Source organism: Pseudochaenichthys georgianus, chromosome 8 (genome assembly GCF_902827115.2).
Source record: "Pseudochaenichthys georgianus chromosome 8, fPseGeo1.2, whole genome shotgun sequence".
NCBI classification, from domain to species: Eukaryota; Metazoa; Chordata; class Actinopteri; order Perciformes; family Channichthyidae; genus Pseudochaenichthys; species Pseudochaenichthys georgianus.
The window spans coordinates 219610-242500 of NC_047510.2; the positions used below are offsets into that span (position 1 = coordinate 219610).

At 46.3% G+C, this 22891-nt stretch overlaps 1 protein-coding gene across 2 annotated transcripts in view; it reads right to left on the bottom strand.

Moving 5' to 3' along the window:
* Nucleotides 1-92: 92 nt before the first annotated feature.
* The window catches only part of ppl (periplakin), a 23542-nt gene continuing 743 nt past the window's right edge, over nt 93-22891 (bottom strand). The window contains exons 2-22 of one of the 2 annotated variants that reach the window (XM_034088649.1): nt 17487-17586; nt 17222-17376; nt 16091-16211; nt 15596-15721; nt 15200-15241; nt 14211-14372; nt 14022-14129; nt 11335-11430; nt 10721-10843; nt 9345-9491; nt 8238-8389; nt 8047-8153; nt 6249-6406; nt 5970-6148; nt 5742-5880; nt 4359-4552; nt 4081-4231; nt 3894-3977; nt 3687-3803; nt 3256-3348; nt 93-3134 (exon numbers count right to left, since the gene is read on the bottom strand). In XM_034088649.1, coding sequence (XP_033944540.1) covers nt 465-3134; nt 3256-3348; nt 3687-3803; nt 3894-3977; nt 4081-4231; nt 4359-4552; nt 5742-5880; nt 5970-6148; nt 6249-6406; nt 8047-8153; nt 8238-8389; nt 9345-9491; nt 10721-10843; nt 11335-11430; nt 14022-14129; nt 14211-14372; nt 15200-15241; nt 15596-15721; nt 16091-16211; nt 17222-17376; nt 17487-17586 — 5224 coding nt within the window. In that variant the 3' untranslated portion in view covers nt 93-464. Of the gene's footprint in view, nt 3135-3255; nt 3349-3686; nt 3804-3893; nt 3978-4080; nt 4232-4358; nt 4553-5741; nt 5881-5969; nt 6149-6248; nt 6407-8046; nt 8154-8237; nt 8390-9344; nt 9492-10720; nt 10844-11334; nt 11431-11594; nt 11663-14021; nt 14130-14210; nt 14373-15199; nt 15242-15595; nt 15722-16090; nt 16212-17221; nt 17377-17486; nt 17587-22891 lie in introns of those variants that run through there. The other variant, XM_034088650.1, reaches the window with a different exon arrangement.

Here is a 22891-nt window from a genome sequence, read left to right on the forward strand (position 1 = left end):
TAAAGAATCAAATGCAATTTTTCTCTGTAACAGCATTAGAATCTTTTCATATGTTTCACAATAATTAAGTCACACACATAAAATCCATACCATTTTTGCAGTTTGATTTGACTTTATTGAAGCTTACAGAGCACACAGCAAATACAGTAGACCATGGAAAACCCCACGAATAAATGAAACATTTAGTACCCATGCACATTTCAATGGCATTATTTAATCCTGATAATATAAAAATGATTTACCATAGTACCCAGTGTAATAAATCTAAACCCAGCTGAGCAAATCCAAAATGTTATGAAGTCAGTATAGTTATATCAATCCTTATATTTATTCCAGTACCATAACATTATATATGCATTAGCAAATACATTTATTGAGTAATCATAGATAAAGTAATGCCAATGGGAAGTACAATAAAAAACAAGGAGATGGTTCAAACAGAGATGACGCTGAGGAAATATTTTTTATATCTTGCCCGATACCATAACACCAAACTCCTGGATGGTGATTTCTTTGTTCATGTACTGCTGAAGCTGGTGATTTGTGATATGCCCGAGACGCAACGCATCATCGATGGAGAACTTTTTCCCTGATTTTCTGTCGTGCAGAACTGAGGATTCTCCTTTGGGGCCCTTGACCGAGATCTCCTCCCAGTCACACTCCTGGCTCTGCAGGTTGACAAACATCTTCCAGTCAATCAGCCCTAGTTTGTAGGCCTCCTCTGGTCTCATCTCTTTGCCTGAGTCGGGGTCAATGATCACGATAGACCTACGGAGATGGCTCTCCCTCTGTTCCTTCCTCTGTCTCACTGCCACCAGGTTCTTCTGAAGCCTTTCGACCTCCTCGTCCTTCTGTGTGGTAATGCCTCGGAGCTCCGCTAGTTCTCTCTGTAGTGAATCAAGCCTCAGCTCCAGGTTCTTTCCATCATCCCTGGGTGCAGACTCTGTGATGAGCCTAGTCTCTTTGCTGGTGATATCGATCTCTGAGCGAATCTTGCGGATCTCATTCTGGAGCCTTTGGTTTTCTTGTTGCAGACGACTGCTTTCATCGCGGATGTAGTGCAGTTCTTTTGAAGATTTGGTGCTTGAGAACTCCATATCAGAGAACCGAGAAGTGAGGGTGGTAAACTCCTGATCCAGTTCTCTCCTTCTTCTTTTCTCTTCTTCCAGAGTCTTCTTTAGATTCTCAATCTCAATCTCAGCCTCGGGGTCCCTTTCTACTTGAACTTTCTCCGTGCGAACGACTCTTTCCTTCACATCCATCTTCTCCAGGGTGATCTGCTGCTGGATGAGGACATTCAGCTCTTTCTCAAGCAGAGTGCGTCTGTGCTTCTCTTCGTCGAGCTGTAGTCTGAGGATGGAGTGTTCTTTCTCCTGCTGGGGGTCCTGCTGCAAGACTACCTTCTGTTTGACCGTCACCTTCTCACGGTTCTCTTTGTCGCGGATCTCCAGCTCATTAAGTGTGACACGAAGTCTTTGGATCTCCAATTCTGCGTCGCGCCTTGCCCTCCGCTCACGTTCCAGCTCCTCCAGTTGCAGATCCAGATCAGCCTTCTGTCTCTGCAGTTGGTAGAGCTCCGTTTTCAGGCTGTCCTTTTGTTTCTGCTCATTGTTGATATTTTGTAAGAAGGTGTTGCACTCTGATCTGAGAATAGGGTCTTCTTCCATCTTGACCACTTCCTGCTGAACAACCTTTTCACGGACTTGAGACAGATCAATTTTCCTCAGTCTGATCTTCTCTTCTTGAACTGACCGTTCTCCCTCAAGGTCAAGGCGTTTCTTCTGTTCATCAGCCAGTTTCCTTTTGAGAGTTTCAATTTCCTCCTTGGTCTTAGGGTCTTCTCTGTACTGCAGCACTTCATTGACCACCTCTTTGGTCTGCACTTGAGGTTTGGTGTCCTTCCATCTTTGAATTTCGTCACGCAGTTGGCGGATTTCCATCTCAGATTTCTCAGTCTGGTGGGTTTTATCTACAATTTGATTGCGAAGTCTCTCCAGTTCCCGCTCAGTCTGCGGGTCCGTCTTGTATTTGATGACTTCCTTAATGATCTCTTTGATCTCCACTTGAGGTCCTCGGCTCTTCAGCGTGGTATGCTCATCCTGCAGGGTTCTGATCTGGAGCTCTGAATCCCTATAGCGCCTCTGCTGCTCCACAAGTTCAAGCCGCAGATTGGCCACCTCATTCTCAGCCTTGGGATCTGGGCGGACGATCTCCCGCATCTTCTCCTGGATAACAACCTTAGACTTCTCCTCCTCGAGGCTGCTGATCTTCCTCTGCAAGTCAGTCTTTTCGCGCTGTGAGGATCTTCGTTTGGCCTTCTCATCTTCATACTGCTTCCTGATGTTTTCCACCTCTCTTTCAAAGACCACATCTTTCTCTACTTTCAGAACCTCTTTGATGGAAATCTTTTCCTCTGCCATTGATTTCTCTTTCTCCATCCTTCGGAGCTTCTCCTGAAGAAACTGGAGTTCATCCTCCAGCTGCTTCCTGCCGTCTATGGCCTTCTGCTTCCTGTCGAATAGCACTCGGTACTCTGTCTCAAGCTGGGGATCATTCTGGACTTTGATCACCTCCTCTTCAGTGATGACCTCCTGTTCCTTGTTCTTTTCCTCAGCCAGGAGCGTCACCTGCTTTTGGATCAGAATCAGCTCGTTGTCCTTCATCAACTTGTTCCTTCTTAGCTCATCCAGTTCCTCTCGAAGCTTGCGCATCTCCTCCTCCTGACCACGATCTCTCTCAATACGCAGGACCTCCTTGACAGTGTACTGCTGTGCCCCTTCTTTGAGTTCTGTATCGAGGCCACGCAGCTTCAGCTTCAGTACCTCAAGGTCATTCTCCATGACGTGGGTAGTGCGGCGCTCCTCTGAGAGTTTCTGCTGGACCTTATGGACGTCCTCATCAAGCTGGGGGTCAGGAACCTTTTTGATAAGCTCCTTCTTGACTATTGTGTCTTGGGGCTTCTGTCCTTCAAGGACATATATGTCAGTCTGTATAGTTTCAATTTCTCTCTCGAGCTGCTCCCTCCTCTGGACCTCATCATCCAGCTGCTTCTTGATTCTCCATGGCTCTTCTCCCGAGACAGAAGAATTGACTGACTTGACATTTGTAACCTGGATCATAGAGATCTCAGGTTGCTAAGGAGGGGAAATAATTCATTGTAGTTATTCTTTTTAATGTTATTTATGTTGTGATTACAATTTACAAATGATCATGAATATTATTATTATTGTTTTCAATATTGTTAAAATATTTCACCTGGTTGAGAAGACCTTGAGTGAATTCCAGACTCTGAAGCCTTTGCTTGTTCACAGCATTCACCTCAGTGAACTTGGCCTCAATAGCAGCTTCCTGCGAACAACATGGACAACACTGACAGTGAGCACTAGGGTGAGGATATCTCTACTTATTATAATAATTCTCTCACTACACCGGTCTTTTGGTGGGGGGTGGGGGTGCTGTTGTGGGGCAATACCACATTTAAAGTGCCCCTTTTAATGTGTGTGTGGATTCACTGGCTAATCCATCCTGAGAAAGAGCACAGCTGTGATTGTCTTCTTTACTCATGCATGTGGATGAAGAAGACGGGGACAGGATGTTTCTCTTCACGGTGTACTATACTCGTTCATGTCACCTAACCACGATGTTCTGAGTGATGTGACAGAGACATATCTGATGCTGTGCCTCACCTCTGCCTTGACTATCAGTGCAGGTGATTCCAGTCTGTTCCTCTTGTACGTCTGAGGAACAAGTCCATCCTCAAGGTCAAGGATGGATCTGAACTTCTCCGTTTCATTCTCGTAGTCCTACAAAGAAAAATGAATAAACCATCAATTAACATCTTATTGTATTTCTGCAAGTTAAATGTAGTGATGTGCTGGTAACAAATATCTCACTTTGATAGCTTGTTGGTAGAGCTGGGCATTTTTTGACACGTTGTTCAATTCAGACTCTTTTCTGGCAATATCAGAGAGCAAGTTCTGTAGAAGACAGAAGTCGTTATACACAGCACCACTGACACAACATGTCTACACCAGGACATGTGTATATAAGAATGAATCTCCCACTGCTCATCAGTCTTACCCTCTGATTCTTCAGCTTGGTCTCCACATGTCTCAGGTCATCCGTTTCATTGGGCTCGTAGTTTGGGACACGAGACAGCCAGTTGTTCAGATTGTCATAATCATTGCGGTAATTGCCGTAAGACATCTTGGCTCTTTGCAAGCTCTGAGACCTGCAACACACCGCACACGAGACTATTATGAGGGTCTTATGAGTCTATGAAATGCATTCATGCTCAGTATTTCTTTCAGTATTTATTGATGCACAGATCTTTGTGAACTCTGCCCTGAGCCTCTCACCTGGTGTCGGTCTGCCTATTGAGATTGTTGAACCGCTTGTTGAGCTTCTGGACGTCCGCCTCCTGCCTCTCGATGTCGGGGCAGTGCTCTTGGAATCTAGTTGCCATGGTGTCACAGCTGCCTTTGGCCAGGCGCAGGCTCTGCTCCGTCTCAGCGATCACTGACCTCTTGGTCCGCAGGTCTGAAGCAATATCCTACCGGAGTAACAAGGCAGTGTGAATACAGTGGTGAGCCGTGTCTATCGCAACTGGGCCTTCTGTAGACACACACAACCGCCCCCCCCACCGTTATAATGCCCGTCTTTTCACTGAATTGTCGTCTTGAAAAGGGTTCTCACAACAATTCCGCAACAACATCATCTTCACCTGTTGCACTTGCCATCTCAACATTAAAAACAATAAAACGGCATGAATTGCTTCGTCGCATTCATCTAGACCAGGGGTCGGCAACCTTTTTGATATGAAATGCCATTCAAAATTTGTATTGGGATCAGTGTGCCGACAATCGTGAACTGTCAACGGGGGGGGGGGGAAGCAGTGTGTGGACCTCTTTCACCTGTCAGCGCGACCTACATGATGCGGTTAAAACAAATTTAAATAATTGGTTTAAACGGCATGATAATAATGACGGCCGTCCGCTCTGTGATTCTCCAGAACACACAGATGGCCAGCTGAGATGAGCAGATCGCCGCTGGGCTTTCAGCTAAAGACACAGCCACACAAACACTGCGGCATGTGTCCAGCTCCTTATGGGTACTGCAATGTGTGAAGTGCCGGTGCGGTCCGGCAGCACGACACCCCGTGTTTCACCACGGAGGAAAGCAGCAGCAAGTCGACTGGCGCTAAAGAGAGCGTTGCGTGCATGGCTTCCTTCTGCAGGCAACGGGGAGACGCGCTCTGGCGGCGGGCTCGTTCAGGATCCAAAAATAAAATGTATGGAGGCACGCAGTGTATTTAAGTATAGAGTCAAATCTAAACTATAATAATATTTCTGTCTATTTATAACTAGTTTGTTACATTGTGTTTTGGGGGGATTGGATCGATAGCATGGTACAATATCTAAGACAACCTTATGCAGGTTCCATTTGAGTTCATATTGTAATAGCCTATATATATATATATATATATATATATATAGAGTGCTACGACCGTTGCCCGCTTTGCTTATTGATAAGCCACAAAGCCACAAGGGACCATAATCCATTAAGGGCCACAGTTATACAAACAAAGCATGCTCTCTATAGCCAGCTCCAGAGTGAATGAAGACCTGCCACAGTGTGATGGTTCATAACTCTGCGAGAGATCAAAGACTTGGGATTCTTCCTTTCCATTTCAAAGTGGATCTCATTGTAATGTGCTCCACCGTCTGCAAGAGCCATCTCACCCCAAGTTCCCGCTGGGTTTTCTCCAGGGAGGAGATGTCAGAAGGAGCCACCTCCTCTCTGGCCAGCTTGTTCTCGTAGGACGACAGCAGAGTCTTTGCATTCTGAAGAGAAGTCTCCAGCTGGTTGGAATGTTTCAGTCTGAGATAAAGGTAAGTTGCACAAAATGTTAAGTACACAATTGTTTGAATGTTTGAAGGCAGATTGCTACGTGAAGATGAGACACGTACTTCTCCTGAGAGCTCTGCAGGAGCAGCTCGATGTTGGAGAACTTCTTGTTGGCTTCGTCCACCTTGCTGTGAAGTTGAGGAGCGCTGGCACAGGTGGGGTTTGAAACCAGGAAGCTCTGTGACTCCTGCACTTTGGAGGACTTCTCTGGTTCGATCTTACCGACAGCAGCAGCGATGTCCTGCAGGGAAATGTCTTTAGTGATCTCAAAGCATAAATGCCCTTCTCTGTTGGCTTTGGTAGCTGAATTGAGAAAGGAGACATTTGAGAGGATGCATTACCCTCATATCCTGCAGGCGGTCAGCGCTGTCCTGCAGGGGCCGGGTCTGCTCCAGGGGGGGGCGAACACGAGCTTGGATGGCCTTCTCCTGTTTGTCCAGCTCACTCACCACTTTGTCCATCCCGGCCATCAGCTGGCGGCACTGCTGCTCCTGCTTATCTGAGGACACACACAGTCACACACACACACACACGTGGTGAGGGGCCGCTCTGACAGCAGAACATACGAAGCCTGTGTCTGACACATGGTACATTCCCGTAATAATAATCCCTCACAAAGCAGGACATCTGAGCGTGCACCAGTGGAAAGTAACTAAGTACATTTACTCAAGAATGACTAACAAAGAACTGCTAACAAAGCACTTATATACTAACAAAGCACTTATATACTAACAAAGCACTTATATACTAACAAAGCACTTATATACTAACAAAGCACTTATATACTAACAAAGGACTGGCTTATCTAAAGCCAGTTGAGTAGCACTTGAAATGCTTGGCTCTATGAAACCTGATGTACTTTATGATTCTGTTTTCTTCACGGCCCGTCCACACAGCGGCGTGCGTTGACGCTTCCCCATTCACTTTGAATGGGGTGACGTCACTTTTAGCCGAAATGCATCGTGGGAAGCGACGTGGAGCGTAGCTGGCGTGGCTCGCTGCAAAAGTTGAGCAATGTTCAACTTTTGACGCCTCGGCAGAAGCGTCAGCCAATCGAATCATATGCCAGTACAAGCTCTAGCCAATCAAACCGCTGCTTGTGTGTCAGGGGCGGGAGATTCATGTGATTGGTTGTTGGTCGAGTTTCAGACACGCCCGCCGGCAAGCGTCAGCGCACGCCGCTGTGTGGACGGGCCGTCAAGGTTGTGTCTTCCTGGTCGAATGCACTTATTGTAAGTCGCTTTGGATAAAAGCGTCAGCTAAATGCAATGTAATGTAATGTAATGTACTATACTAACAGTAAGTAAACATTTGAGGTACTTGTACTTTACTTGAGTATTTTAATGTTATACTACTTTATACTTCTACTATACTACATTTTCGACGCCGGTCTTTTGTACTTTTTACTTCACTACATTTATTTTACGTTTTCTTTGCTAATAACTTTATATATATATATATATATATATATATATATATGATTTTGACACACAATGATTATTTGCTATAGATTAAACCATCCAACATTATAATCAAGTAACTAAAACCATGATTTTAGTAGTAGTATACAGTATACTCATAATGGAAGAATACGAATACGTTTTCCTCCACTACAGCTAACGAAGGTAAGAAGGCGAGGTCTCCAGCCTGTGATGGATCTTTTCTCTACTAAATGTAATCTGACCGCCCCGTAATCTTCACCAACCAGTGAGCAGGTCTCAGTCACTCATTGGGGAAAATAGTATTAATGCTAACGCCACATTACAAGCTCTATGATCTAACCAATCAACCCGTCACTATGTTATCCGTGTCATTTATTATGTTTCTGGCTGGAACTTAATTATCTTGAAATAGTTACAAAAAAATGTTTTCCTAAAGGCTTCAAGGCGTCAAGGTGTTAGTCATTTATATACAAATGATGAACCTGCTTGCCGTTAGCGTCTCAATCTTAAAGATCACATAGGCCAAACCCTGTGCCTTTGTTGTTGGTTCTCTCATAGAGGGATATAAACCGTATAAGCACCGTGTCAAATGAAATGATTTATATTAATAAATAAATGAGAGTTTACACGGGGATCATCTTGAAGACAAAGCAAACATGTTTCCCTAGCAGCTGCAGTCCGTCAGAATGTCCTGTACCTGTGGTGCCGGTCCCGCTCGCCTTCTGCAGCTCGTCGAAGTGTTTGGCCAGAACGGTCTTGCTGCCGGACATCCTCTGCTTCACGCTCTTCTGCTGGCCAGCCAGGCTGCACACACAACACACACTTATAGCCTCGGAGGAGCCTGGTTAAAGGAGTATGTCCTAATGAGAATGCTGTTCACACACTCACTTGTCAGAGACTGCCACTGCCTCAGGGTCGGTGGGGGGGACCATGAAGCAGACGGCAGGGGCTGTGAGCTGATGTCCAGCAGCGTCCTTCACGTCCCATTTGGCCCCGTTGTTCCGGAGCAGAGTGTACCTCTCCCCACGCAAAATCGCCCCCTGTGTACATCAGACTATTAGTATCTATCATCGGCTACTGGACATCAAATGTAGTTTAAACATTCCCAGTCACACACAGGCTGGCAGACTGGTGTGCACTCTTTACAGGAAAAGAACATCTGAAAACCTTCTCAACATTAACGCTGCTAATCCTTTTTAAACTCACGTATTAATAATATGAATTGAATTAAAACCCTCTAAAAGAGGCAGTCAGATATGTTCAACATCAACAACAATTAAAAAAAGACCGAGTAATATAAATGAATGAAGATATTGAACTAATCAATTATATTGAAACACAAACCCACATTCTATTGAATCCTTGCTTTTTTATATTTTAAGAAAGCGAGGACTCTCCCTCTGCAAAGCGTCAGTATCCACACGTGATTGGACAACAAGTCAAAGCTTTATAACCCTGACCAAATGGATGTATGTGTTAAGAAGAACTCAGTGAGGTCAACAGCCTCCTCTGCTCTGCTCCAGAGAGAAGACTTGAAGTCCCCTGCTCTGATCCTCACGGGTTAGATAAGGGTCACCGAAGCATGCAAACGCATCAAGATGACAAAGATGAAGGAAATAATGTAATAATGAAATAATGCTCATTTCCTCCAAAGAGGATTCAAAATGCTGTTTTAAACTGTAAGGTAACCCAAACATCCAAACCTCTTCTCTTTGGTCTGAAAGCAACTTGAGCAAGGCACCGGACCCCCCCCCCCGGGCGCTGTGTGTGTGACCACTACAGAGGGGTTCATCCCTCCCGATTCTATTGAACTAAACGGTGCATCCAACATGTGATGAAAAGGGGGACTGACAGTCTGGTTTCATGATTACAACTTTATCTATATTTATAATGCAGACCATAAGTTCTCACACTTCGAATCAGCGATGATTGCCAAATAATGGCAGCTCAGACTCCAAAATGATTAGCACTAGCTTCCAACAACACACGACTTACATCATCTGTGTCGAACTCGCACAGGGCCTCAACAGGCAGCATCTTCGGGGGGGTCTCCCGACGGTACTTCAGAGGCGAAACCTGCAGGCCGCGCTTCTGAAGAGCCTTCACCCGGTCATCGAAGTGGTCCATGGCCTTAGCTTGGTCCTACACACACAGATTAATACATATTTCATGTACATCTAGGATTAAAAGAATAATGTCACAGCAGGATTTGGAAAAACTTGTCCATACTATAATCTTTAGTAGTCTCGACTACTGTAATGGTGTCTTTACAGGTCTCACTAATATATGAGAAAGCTGCAGCTGATTCAGAACGCCGCTGCTCGAGTCCTCACTAACACTAAGAAAGTGGATCAGTCCAGTTCTGGGGTCTTCACACTGACTTCCTGTGTGTCAAAGGACTGATTTCAAAATACGGCTGCTGGTTTATAAAGCGCTGAATGGTTTAGGCCCAAAATACATGTCTGATCTTTCTCTTTTGCTTTTTAATTTTTTATTTATTTATAGAAGGACCATGCATACAAAAACATTAATCTCAGCAAAGAGAAGAGATGCAATATGCCAGATTATAGCTAATAGCTCATTTCCATCTGTGGTCCTCAGGCAGGTTCATAACAATCAATAAACAAACAATAACATTGCATGATCTCTATCAGTCAAACAATTACAAAGCCTGATTTAAATTCCAGTTGCGAACATAACACTTAGTACACTTAAATAAAATATCTAAGATAGTATGACGATACAGTTCAAATAAAAGAACTCAGATTACAGTGTAATTCATGTTGGCATGACTGGTTGCTTAATATCATTTTTTTGCACCGTAGGAAAACGAGTTAAAATCAGTGCAGGGTTTAAGTTCAACTGGAAGAGTGTTCCAGTGCTCGATGGCCGTAAACCAAAATGCTGACGGTCCAAAGGCAGTGCGCCTCAGAGGGAGGTCAGATCTGCATTTGATGAAGATCTGGAGTTTCTGAAACTCTGCTCACGGCGAAGCTGAAAAAAGCCCCTCAACGTGGTGTTGTAGAATTGTGAATGATTCTGAATACCAATCGAACTCTGGAAAGTAGAACAAGACTATCAAAACTGAACAGTTTGTATTTGGACAGTATATTGCAATGATGGTGTTTTAATGACTTTCTATCCATAACCGTTAAGGCTTGTTTATAAAGACCCTCAGGTGGTCTCATAGCAGTCTTAGTTGCTTGGGACCAGCAGGTTATACAGTAGTGAACATGTGATAGTATCATGGCATGCAAAAAGGTTTTCGATGCTTCTATGGTTCATGAGTTCCTAATATGTTTAAATTTGAAAATGTTATATTTCAGCTTTCTAGTCATGCTTCTAATACAGCTGTCTGGAGAGATACTCACATCCAGCTCTCTGATCAGACCCTCCATCTGATACACGTCTTTGAACTCCGGGTTGTACTTCTGGCTGAGCTCCGTGTCCATTCTCTTCAGCAGGTCCTGAGTGTCCCGCGCCTCCTTGTGGTACTGCGCACACACACACACACACACACACACACACACACACACACACACACACACACACACACACACACACACACACACACACACACACACACACACACACACACACACACACACACACACACACACACACACACACACACACACACACACACACACACACACACACACACACACACACACACACACACACACACACACACACACACACACACACACACACACACACACACACACACCACACACACACACACACACACACACACACACACACACACACACACACACACACACACACCCACTCACACACACACACACACACACACACACACACACACACACACACACACACACACACACACACACACACACACACACACACACACACACACACACACACACACACACACACTGATGAGCTTTAGTTGTTTGTTTGTTTGTTTGTTTGTTTGTTTGTGCGTGTGTGTGTGTGTGTGTGTGTGTGTGTGTGTCACCTTGTGGTACTCGTCCATGTATTTGAGGTGGTTCTCCTCACAGATGAGCAGGTTCAGATACTCCTTCCAGTCAGCGTGCACAGCCTCCGTATGAGCCTGAAAACCAGAATGTGTGTGAGCATGTGATCAGTCAAATTTAAGTGAACACTTTATTTTTGGAGTAAACGGTTTTGAAGTCACATCCCACTCGCAAACACCTCCACCCTGTTAGGGTGAGTGAAGCAGGCAGGACCCAAATGCAGAATAAACAGAAACAATACCTTTATTTCCAGGTGTTAAGGAACAAACAGAACACTACCTTGTGAACACAGTCAACGACAAACAATGAACCAACAAAGACAGACAGAAAAACCAGAACTTAAATACACACAAGACTAATCACACAAACAAGACACAGGTGAGGAGGGAGGAGGGAACACAGGGGCACCAGGTGAACACAATCGGGTCATCAGGGAGGAGGGAACACAGGGGCACCAGGTGAACACAATCGGGTCATCAGGGAGGAGGGAACACAGGGGCACCAGGTGAACACAATCGGGTCATCAGGGAGGAGGGAACACAGGGGCACCAGGTGAACACAATCGGGTCATCAGGGAGGAGGGAACACAGGGGCACCAGGTGAACACAATCGGGTCATCAGGGAGGAGGGAACACAGGGGCACCAGGTGAACACAATCGGGTCATCAGGGAGGAGGGAACACAGGGGCACCAGGTGAACACAATCGGGTCATCAGGGAGGCGGGAACACAGGGGCACCAGGTGAACACAATCGGGTCATCAGGGAGGAGGGAACACAGGGGCACCAGGTGAACACAATCGGGTCATCAGGGAGGAGGGAACACAGACAGACAGCAACAGGCAAGACAGGGGGTGAAGACTTTTCAAAATAAAACACGAAACCAAAGACAGAAAAAGACAAAACACAACACAGACAGATCGTGACACACCCCTCCCAAAAAAAAAACAACATTACTGAATTGCGTGACTCCTAATATCGTTCTTTGTCTTACTTTAATTTTGGCATAAAGCTGTATACCCAGGGATGTACAGAAGTATTTCTGGATAACCTCCATACTAATGATTCTCAGGCAACTTCTAAAATGTAAGTTTTTTAACTTCAAAAGGAATACATTCTGGGAAAGTTTAAGTCTCTCAAAATATGTTAATCATATACGTGTGTTCAGAATTGAGTTATGACTCAGCGAATGGGTAGCTCAAGCACCTCAATGTCATCCATGAGCTGTGTGCGACACAATGCTGACTGTGGGGATCAACAATCAGCAGCCGGACTACAATCACCTCTAAGGCCCCCAGAGGTTGCGCTAGACTTTTTCCGCTGGCCGTCAATTACCTGTCGGCCTGGGGGGGGGGGGGGGAACATGCTCGTGAACTGTCAACGGGGGAGGGGGCAGTTCACATGCACCGTGTTATGCATGGCTGCTGCACCTCGCGGGAGCGTAAACTCACAGACATTTCAATGATCTGTACGGCACAGTTAGGTTTGGAAACGGTATCATTTCCTTCTTGGAGGGCGAGCATAACACGGCGTAACACCGGAGCCTCGCTGCGGGGAAGCTTTGGCGCTGTTCCGAGTTTGTTCTAATCTGTCAAAATGACGGACTGCTTTCAGATTTGTCCGTCATTGTTAAAAAAAATTCGTCATAGACGGAACATATTCGGTTAACGCGACCTCTGAAGGCCCTGTCCCTGAACCTCTCCACCCCCCCCCCCCCCATCCCAACATGGAGGCCTCACCGTTGGAACTCCTCTCGTTTGACCATGTAGCAGCTTTAGGTCACATGGCCTACGACACCTAGATGAGACTTTAAGTCTGAGGGCCAGTGACGACGGTAACTTCGTCACTGTGGACTGACGGCTTCGGGCCTGGTAACTCAGCACTTTAGTGAACAGTTTTGCACTTTATTAGCGTGATTGCACAGTACCGTTTGGCATGGCCTATTTGCACATTTTATATAATTTATACTAATTATTGAGATAGTATTTATTAAAGGATTAAACCGTATTGATTGAAATGTGGTCTGGCAGGTGCTGGTCGGGTCCTCGGCTCCGCCTGACAAGATAGGGGAGTTAGTGCTTATGCTGGGGTAGAACGACAGCGTTAAGAATAATCCGGGTGCACATAATATGTGGGGGTGTGACATCATAGCGTTAAGTGGCAGTAATTGTTTAAGTGCTGACTGCGTTTAGTTGGGTTTGTATGTGTGTACTTCTGTTCAGTTATAAGTTTGTGTTTGAAAAGTGTTCCCCCTCCCCCTATGTCTGTTGCTGATTGTGTGCACCTGGTGCCCTGTGTTGTCTCCTCCCCCTCACCTGTGTCTAGTGGCTGATTAGAGTGTGTGTATTGAGGCTCTGTTTCCCTGTCTGCTGGAGGCAGGGAGTGTGTGTGAGATCCTGGTGGCTGCAGGCTGGGCTCACGTGAACAGCAGCAGCAGCAGCAGCAGGATTGAGGCTGTGTGTGTAATGTGTTCGTGTTTTAATAAATGCCCACACCGGGTTGTATTTTTGGACGCTCTGCCTCCTTGCTTGGTCGGGCCACTCAATTGTCAGCTTCACAAGGCCTCTGAACATACATAAATACAAACAGTCCAAGAAGTCTGTACCATCATACGGGGAATAAAGGGAAGCATTGAGAATACACATGATGGGTTCTGCTGCTGAGCCTGTACCTCGATGACGTTCTTCCCTGGATGGTCCGATGCTATCAGCTTCTCTCCGTCGTCGTTCAGTTTGGTGATGGTGGCCTCTTTGGACTCAAGACATTTACCAATGAAGTTCTGTTGGGGCAATGCAGATAAGTAAACAGAGGATCACATGTTGTATGTGTTAGTGTGTAGCTAGCTGTGAAGTGTGGCTACCTCGTACTGCCTCTGGCGGGCGGGGTAGTCGAGGTTGGTGTCGCTCCAGTCGTAGTTGACCCTCTCCTCCGCCTGCTGGTCCATCCAGTACAGCTCGTTGGTGCAGCGCTGCATGTAGTCCCGCAGGCCCAGCAGGTGGCGCTGCCGGCTGCTGGAGCTGGCCTGACAGAGGAAGGAATGTAAGAGCGAGAACACACATTCACATTCCCTGGATGCTACAGTGCTAAGCTAACACATTCTAATATAACAAATGGTATGTCAATATTTAACAACATGAGTAGAGCTAAGTTTTATGGAAGTTCGTTAAAGCAAAAGTAACTCAAACCAGTAAATATTAAACAGTTTTGAATCTTTTTAAAATTGGACATTTTCACCTGAAAGGACAAACAGCATCCTGGTAAAAAGGGGACCACTCTATATTCCCCTTCAGCCAGTACTCTCTTATCTGCAGAGCAGCAGTTTGGATCCAGTATGGCTGTAGTACTCTCTTATCTGCAGAGCAGCAGTTTGGATCCAGTATGTCTGTACTACTCTCTTATCTGCAGAGCAGCAGTTTGGATCCAGTATGGCTGTAGTACTCTCTTATCTGCAGAGCAGCAGTTTGGATCCAGTATGGCTGTAGTACTCTCTTATCTGCAGAGCACCAGTTTGGATCCAGTATGTCTGTAGTACTCTCTTATCTGCAGAGCAGCAGTTTGGATCCAGTATGTCTGTAGTACTCTCTTATCTGCAGAGCAGCAGTTTGGATCCAGTATGTCTGTACTACTCTCTTATCTGCAGAGCAGCAGTTTGGATCCAGTGTGTGTGTGTCTGTCTGTCTGTCTGTCTGTCTGTCTGTCTGTCTGTCTGTCTGTGTGTGTGTGTGTGTGTGTGTGTGTGTGTGTGTGTGTGTGTGTGTGTGTGTGTGTGTGTGTGTGTGTGTGTGTGTGTGTGTGTGTGTGTGTGTGTGTGTGTGTGTGTGTGTGTGTGTGTGTGGGGTATCTACTTACCAGCAGCTTGGCGTACTTCATCTGGAGGCTACTGACGTATTCCTGCAGAAACAGGGAGAAGGAGAGTGAGCAGGGGAGGGTCAGAGCACCTTTCAAACTGCAAACTACTGTTAAATAATATGTTGCTAATATTATTTAGTTAGCATTACAGTACGTTTTGAAACTCTAATAAATAAGGCAACATATAATATCCATCTCAAACTATATTTTTGAATCAACCAACACAGTTATAGTTATAATTCTTACATGTTTTATATATTTTGAAGTAGCAATACTTAAGTAATGTAGAAACATTTGAGCAAACAAAGAAAAAGAGGGGACAACATTGTAAAAGATAACTTGAACAAAGTGGGACACTATGAAGCATGTATGTATTCTGAGGGTCTAGCGCTGTACCTTGTCTCCGCCGGAGGAGATGTGAGGGGCGAGAGCCTCCACCTCGCTGTGGAAGATGTTGTGCTCCTCCACCTCGTTCTCCACCGACGGCAGGTCCTGGCCAAAGCCCTTGTTGTTCAGGTTGTCCTGAGCAGGGAGACAGCACGTGAGTCCTCTGGTCTGGCTCATGCTCACTTCCCTTTTTTAATAATGTTTAAATTGCCAAGCATATCGACAGTGCAGAAGTGTAACGCTAAGATGTTAGGAAACAGCTACTTAAAGACACAAGCACCACTATTATTCATCTAGAGTCTCGATGCGTGCAACTGATGAATTCAATCCAATATTCACTCTCTTCTTATGAGAGGGCGGGATCATCCTTTTGAAACAATGACTCAAAAGAAACAGCAAGGTAACACAAGGAAATGGTTCAGATGACGACATAGCAAGACACTGTGGAACAAGAGGTGTTGTCCTCTAGTCCTGAGTGACCTCTATGAAGGTCATGCTTCCTACCAGCTTCTCATCCATCATGTTGCCCCAGTTGATGCTGGGCAGGCCCTCGGTACGGGTCAGGTGGTAGATCCGGTCGTGGTCCTCCTTCAGCTTCATCACCTTCTCTCTCAGCTGCCTCATGCTGAACACACACACACACACACACACACACACACACACACACACACACACACACACACACACACACACACACACACACACACACACACACACACAGCACAATGTTTTCTTTTCCTCTTCAGCCTTATATTGTCTGTGTGCACTGACTGAAAGACCAACAGTTCCTTCTGTCCATCATGTCCAACAATGTGAAGCCCCATCTAACAGCTGGCTCATTTAGGCTGACAGCGGTCTTCTGGCGTTAGCCGCTCTGCTGCACTCACTTTCTATCTCAACACACAATACTATTTCCATGTTACTGTCAGTTCTCAGATAGCTGTTTGGTTCAGAGGACCAGGCCTTCAGAGGACCAGGCCTTCAGAGGTCGTGTCTCCACTCGGTGCAAAGCATCTCTTCTCCGTGTATCTGTTGTCTGGGATATCTACAGTGCTCTCAGTCTCAATCCTTCCACTTTGTCACACTTATATACAGATTTTAACTTCAATATAAATATTTATATTCAATTTATTGTATTTTATCTTTGTATTTACTTCTTTATTTTAAGTGCAGCAGCTGGATAAATGGAGTCGGGATCTGGATAGTAATGTGTAATGTCGCATAGCACCAGGCCTGGGGAGTGACAGACGACATGTAACGGGCGAAGTCATCAGGATACAAAAAAGGCAACTGTTACATACATTGTATTTAAATGGGGATTATTATTATTACAATGTTTTAATTTGTTTTCTAATAAAGAATTATATATTAAAGGTAGACTCACTATTTAGATGTTCTTTTTGCTTCGTAAAAAAGTAAGCAAAAAGCAACTGGTTATATATTTCTTTATCTGCATTGCATTTGATATCGAGGGAATCCAAAAGTAACTTGAGTTTTCAGGTGACATTACTTTTATATCGTGATACTCAGATTTGTTTTTTTCACAGGTTACTAGTAATTGTAACGGAGTACATTTTGAATGTAACCCCCCAACCCTACGTGGTCCAGTATAGTTTGAGGTGGGGGAGTACTCACTCCTTCTCGATCATCTCGGCCTGGGGGTGCTGCAGCCGCTTGGCGTTGACCGCGTTGTCGTCCAGCCCGTTCAGCAGGTCCAGAGACACCAGAATCCTCTTGTTGGTGTCATCCTGGTACAGAGGCTGCTTCCCCTCGTTGATCTTACTCACATCCTACACACACACACACACACACACACACACACACACACACACGCGCGCGCGCGTTGACACACACATCACTCACATTGTGTTGCCAGATCTGTGAGGAAGACGCACTGTACCTTGTTGAGGTTCAGCTCGATGTCATAGCTGTTGTTCTCCACTTTGTCAGCATTCTTCTGCAGCTTGTCGATCAGAGCGCTGAGCTCTATGGACGGAGCGCTGCAGGACAAACACAGAGTCGGTTACACTTTCTGTTGCCGGGGCTAAAGGTCCAGTAAATGAAGTTGCTACATTTGGCTAAATGGAAAATAAGTACAAATGTAATTAAAACTTTGATGAATTCCAAAAAAGAGTTGAGGTTCCATGATATTTAATGAAGACAATAAAACACTATTACTTAAGAAAGACCACAGCTTGTGTTTGAATAAGAACACCCGTAGCAGGTTAGATGGGTCCAGATGACTCATTGGAGTGTGTCCCCATGGTATCTACGTTATAGCTGTTAATGGCTTTGAGTCACAGTTTGGCTTCTTCTCGGAGCCCGGCCCTCTTCACAGATAACGACCCACCGTGTCCACTGCCTGGTAGCTTAGGACGCCTGCAGGCCGCAGGGCTCCTCAGGGTAACAGACTAACTGAGCAGGTCTTATTCTCGTGTCATGCAGCGGACGTAATCCTCCCTCAGTGTAATGTGTGCCATGTGCTGACGGGTGTGTCACAGTCACAGTGAGTAGCGTGTAGGGTTAATATGGAGCACCGTTTGCTCTCCTTCACAACTTTCTAAGAGAAACTAAGAAATAACACAAATATGTTGAAGGTCATTTGGAGTGGACCTATCACGTGTGGGCTCAGAACAGGCTCATAATACACACGTGCACACAGGAGGATCCACACTTGTGTTTTCAATGCACACACATGTGTTCCGTTTCATATACATGTAAATACAATCCAAATACAGAAAAAAGTTTTACATGTGTATTTTTGATCCTCACATATTAGTTTTCCGTTTAAAACCTCTGCACCTGCAAACACAAACCGCTTTCTGTGCACGGATCGCTGGGCATTCGTGTGTGGGTTTTTGAGACTCTCCTGACGGTCACCCGATTCGTACTTACCAATGTAATGTACTTGTAATTTTTTCTATCTATAGCCAATCAGATGTCTCCTTCATTCTAAGCCAATCACATGAGCGCGCCCCCACGAGGGTAGATTTCTTGCGTTCATGACGTAGCACTTCATGTACGCATTTTGCGCAGTCCGGTCAGCTCGCTAAACAGAGGGCGGAGCTTCAGGTGATCATGCAGAGCTGCGTGTCTCCGTCAGACTCAGCAGCTGATCTGAACTCTCTCTCGCGTCCGGTTACACTTCACTCGCGTTCATGTCCATATCGATCAGATCCAGCTCTCCTGATCGGCCTTTATAGAGAGCACCGATCAAACTATTAAGAGTGAGTATCGGCCGATAATGACCGGCGGGGCTCCCCCCGTTGACAGGTCACTGTCTAGCACTGGCTTCGTAGTGCACTGATCGATTAGGCTAAGCTAACCTGTAGCTGCTCCCTCCACACTCACAACAACTTCATGCAGACATAAATAAAGCAGCTGTATTCGCCATACAGGAAACACACATTTAAAACGGTTTTGCCTTCCGTTTTTGTGTACACAAGCATTCATCAATGGTCCGGAAAGTGGCGCTGTACCTTAATAATATAAAGGCTTGTATTTGCGTGAATTTCCTGTTCGGAAAGTGGCGCTGTACTGAGAGTGGAGGTGTCCTGAGATTAGCGCCTGCAGGCAGGCTCCATGGACCTGTCAGCTCCGGACTGCGCAAAATGCGTACATGAAGCGCTACGTCATGAACGCAAGAAATCTACCCTCGTGGGGGCGCGCTCATGTGATTGGCTTCGAATTGAGGAGACATCTGATTGGCTATAGATAGAAAGAATTACAAGTACGAATCGGCTGACCGTCAGGAGAGTCTCAAAAAACCCACACACGAATGCCCAGCGATCCGTGCACAGAGAGCGGTTTGTGTTTGCAGGTGCAGAGGATTTAAACGGAAAACAAATATGTGAGGATCAAAAATACACATGTAAAACTTTTTTCTGTGTTTGGATTTTATTTACATGTTTATGAAACGGAATACATGTGTGTGCATTGAAAAACACAAGTGTGGATCCTCCTGTGTGCTTGTGTGTATTATGAGACTGTTCTGAGCCCATAATCATGCTATATTTGAATAATATATTGTAGGGCCATACCTATATAAAACTCCGGCTCGGAGCTGGAGCTGAAAGGTGCCGGTTTTTCCTGTTCACACCGCAGCGGCGCCGGCTCTTAGCTCCGGAATCGGGTTCACTTCCAGCTCCAAAAAATTGTCGGTCTAGAGGCAAGAGCTTCGGAGCTAAGAGGTGGCGTCGCTTACGTCGAGGCGTGCAGGAAACTAAACCCACCTCCCCTGAACATGGGTCGACTGTCAGCCTGCCTACAAGCAGTAGTGCTTATAAACACACTTTATAAAGTCAGGCAGCACTAACCAGGCTTCGTGTGATTCTGTTTATCTGTACCTTACTTTGACCATCCGTTCACTGTTATCGATCATTGTGGAGAGAGGCAGACGTGTTGTTTTGTATTATTGCAGCTATCGGATGCAAGTAGTCAGTTTAGCTTCGGTTGCTATGCCAACATCACCCGTTTTATACCAGAGAAACTTTCATAACAGCGTTGTGATTTTTTGTGATTGTTGTGTGCCTCTTCGAGGTTGGTATGTCTGTTTGTGTCTCCTGGGCGTCTGTTTGTCGCTACGTTCATTAGTTGATCCATTACATCTCTGCTGGAGGCTCTGAGCCCTGTCGGCCAAAGGAGAGCACTTTGATTTCAAACAGTTCCTCTGGATACCCGCCTTGTTTACTACCTTCAAATAACAGTAAACCGTAACAGGCCTAAACTAGCCTTTCACTTTATTGTTTGGGTGCACAGAGAGGCACTAATCCCCAGCTTCAGGAGATAGCCATGTTCAGATCTCATTAGCCTGGCCCGGCCTGAGAGCCGGCCAGATACCTGAGATCACAGCAGCAGACAACTGAATAAGAAGAGGGTGGAGCTGCATTATTCAGATTCCAACACTGCACCTACGTGTGTGTGTGTGTGTGTGTGTGTGTGTGTGTGTGTGTGTGTGTGTGTGTGTGTGTGTGTGTGTGTGTGTGTGTGTGTGTGTGTGTGTGTGTGTGTGTGCGTGTGCGTGTGTGCATGTGTGTGCGTGTGTGTGTGTGTGTGTGCTTGGTTGACAGTGTGAAGCTGTCAGCAGTGAATGAGGATATCTTTAGGAATGCGTCCTTATTGTCTCATGGCCTGATGAGTGGACACCAATGCAATCTACAAAATGCAATTACGTGGTTTAGTATGGACTAACTATGTGCCTGCTACATAAAGTTCTTATTTCTTTAAAAAAAAATGTCTTCTGTTTTGTTAAAATGCATAAAAGAAGAGAACATTCCTCGTATGTGCAAACCTATTTGCCAATACAAGCGATTACAATTCTTTAAGTAAATGAGACTCCATCTCAGAGCCAAGTGCAAAGACTGAGTGGCGTGGCAGGAGAGAGAGAGGGCGTTCCTTTGCTCTCGCAGGTGGGCGTGGCAGGAGAGAGAGAGGGCGTTCCTTTGCTCTCGCAGGTGGGCGTGGCAGGAGAGAGAGAGGGCGTTCCTTTGCTCTCGCAGGTGGGCGTGGCAGGAGAGAGAGAGGGCGTTCCTTTGCTCTCGCAGGTGGGCGTGGCAGGAGAGAGAGAGGGCGTTCCTTTGCTCTCGCAGGTGGGCGTGGCAGGAGAGAGAGAGGGCGTTCCTTTGCTCTCGCAGGTGGGCGTGGCAGGAGAGAGAGAGGGCGTTCCTTTGCTCTCGCAGGTGGGCGTGGCAGGAGAGAGAGAGGGCGTTCCTTTGCTCTCGCAGGTGGGCGTGGCAGGAGAGAGAGAGGGCGTTCCTTTGCTCTCGCAGGTGGGCGTGGCAGGAGAGAGAGAGGGCGTTCCTTTGCTCTCGCAGGTGGGCGTGGCAGGAGAGAGAGAGGGCGTTCCTTTGCTCTCGCAGGTGGGCGTGGCAGGAGAGAGAGAGGGCGTTCCTTTGCTCTCGCAGGTGGGCGTGGCAGGAGAGAGAGAGGGCGTTCCTTTGCTCTCGCAGGTGGGCGTGGCAGGAGAGAGAGAGGGCGTTCCTTTGCTCTCGCAGGTGGGCGTGGCAGGAGAGAGAGAGGGCGTTCCTTTGCTCTCGCAGGTGGGCGTGGCAGGAGAGAGAGAGGGCGTTCCTTTGCTCTCGCAGGTGGGCGTGGCAGGAGAGAGAGAGGGCGTTCCTTTGCTCTCGCAGGTGGGCGTGGCAGGAGAGAGAGAGGGCGTTCCTTTGCTCTCGCAGGTGGGCGTGGCAGTGAGAGAGAGAGGGCGTTCCTTTGCTCTCGCAGGTGGGCGTGGCAGGAGAGAGAGAGGGCGTTCCTTTGCTCTCACAGGTGGGCGTGGCAGGAGAGAGAGAGGGCGTTCCTTTGCTCTCGCAGGTGGGCGTGGCAGGAGAGAGAGAGGGCGTTCCTTTGCTCTCGCAGGTGGGCGTGGCAGGAGAGAGAGAGGGCGTTCCTTTGCTCTCACAGGTGGGCGTGGCAGGAGAGAGAGAGGGCGTTCCTTTGCTCTCGCAGGTGGGCGTGGCAGTGAGAGGAACACCTTGCTCTGAGAACCACCTGAGAGGTAGATTAGTTAACCTTTTGGAACTTGACACTGTCAGTGACTTGTTTCCCCTCACCGCCTGCTACCTGCTGAGTGACAGGAGCAGGTGCTCTGTAGTGTCTGTAAAGGCAGAGAGCTGGAGGACGTGTTGGACACGCAGTGGGATAATGATTTAGAAAGCCAATCAGCCTCAGCCTCAATATGCTCGATGTGTCCAGGGTAAGAAACCAGACTGATCTCTCCACACAACGGAAGCCCAGAGAAAGGGACAGGGAGCAGAGGTGGGAAGTAATTAAGTACACTCAAGTACTGTACTTAAGTACAATGCTGAGATATTTGTACTTTGCTTGTGTATTCCCATGTTTAATGCTACTTGGTACTTCTACTACAAATCAGAGGTACATGGTGTACTTCTACTCCACATGTATTTAATCCCTTTAGTTACTTCACAGATCTGGATGAATGCTGTGAAATATAACCAAGTGTTGAATCAGACTTAGTTCCACCTGGAGTAAATCCACCAGCTACCCTGCAGTCTACAAAGCCATTCAGACTAGCTGCACCTTCACCAGCTTTGAGAACACTTTCATGATCAATCATTATAAAACATATCATATATATTATTCTGAAATGGACCAATCAAACAATCACTACTTTTACTGTCTTTCACTATATTTAGATGAGAATACTTTTCTACTTTCACTTGAGGAACATTTTGAATGTGAAGTATTCTCTGGTACTTCTACTTTTACTCAAGTACCCGATGCGAGTACTTCTCCCTCACAGGTCTTGGTGCAGTGGGAGAGGCCGTTCCTCACATTGTCTCCGAGGAG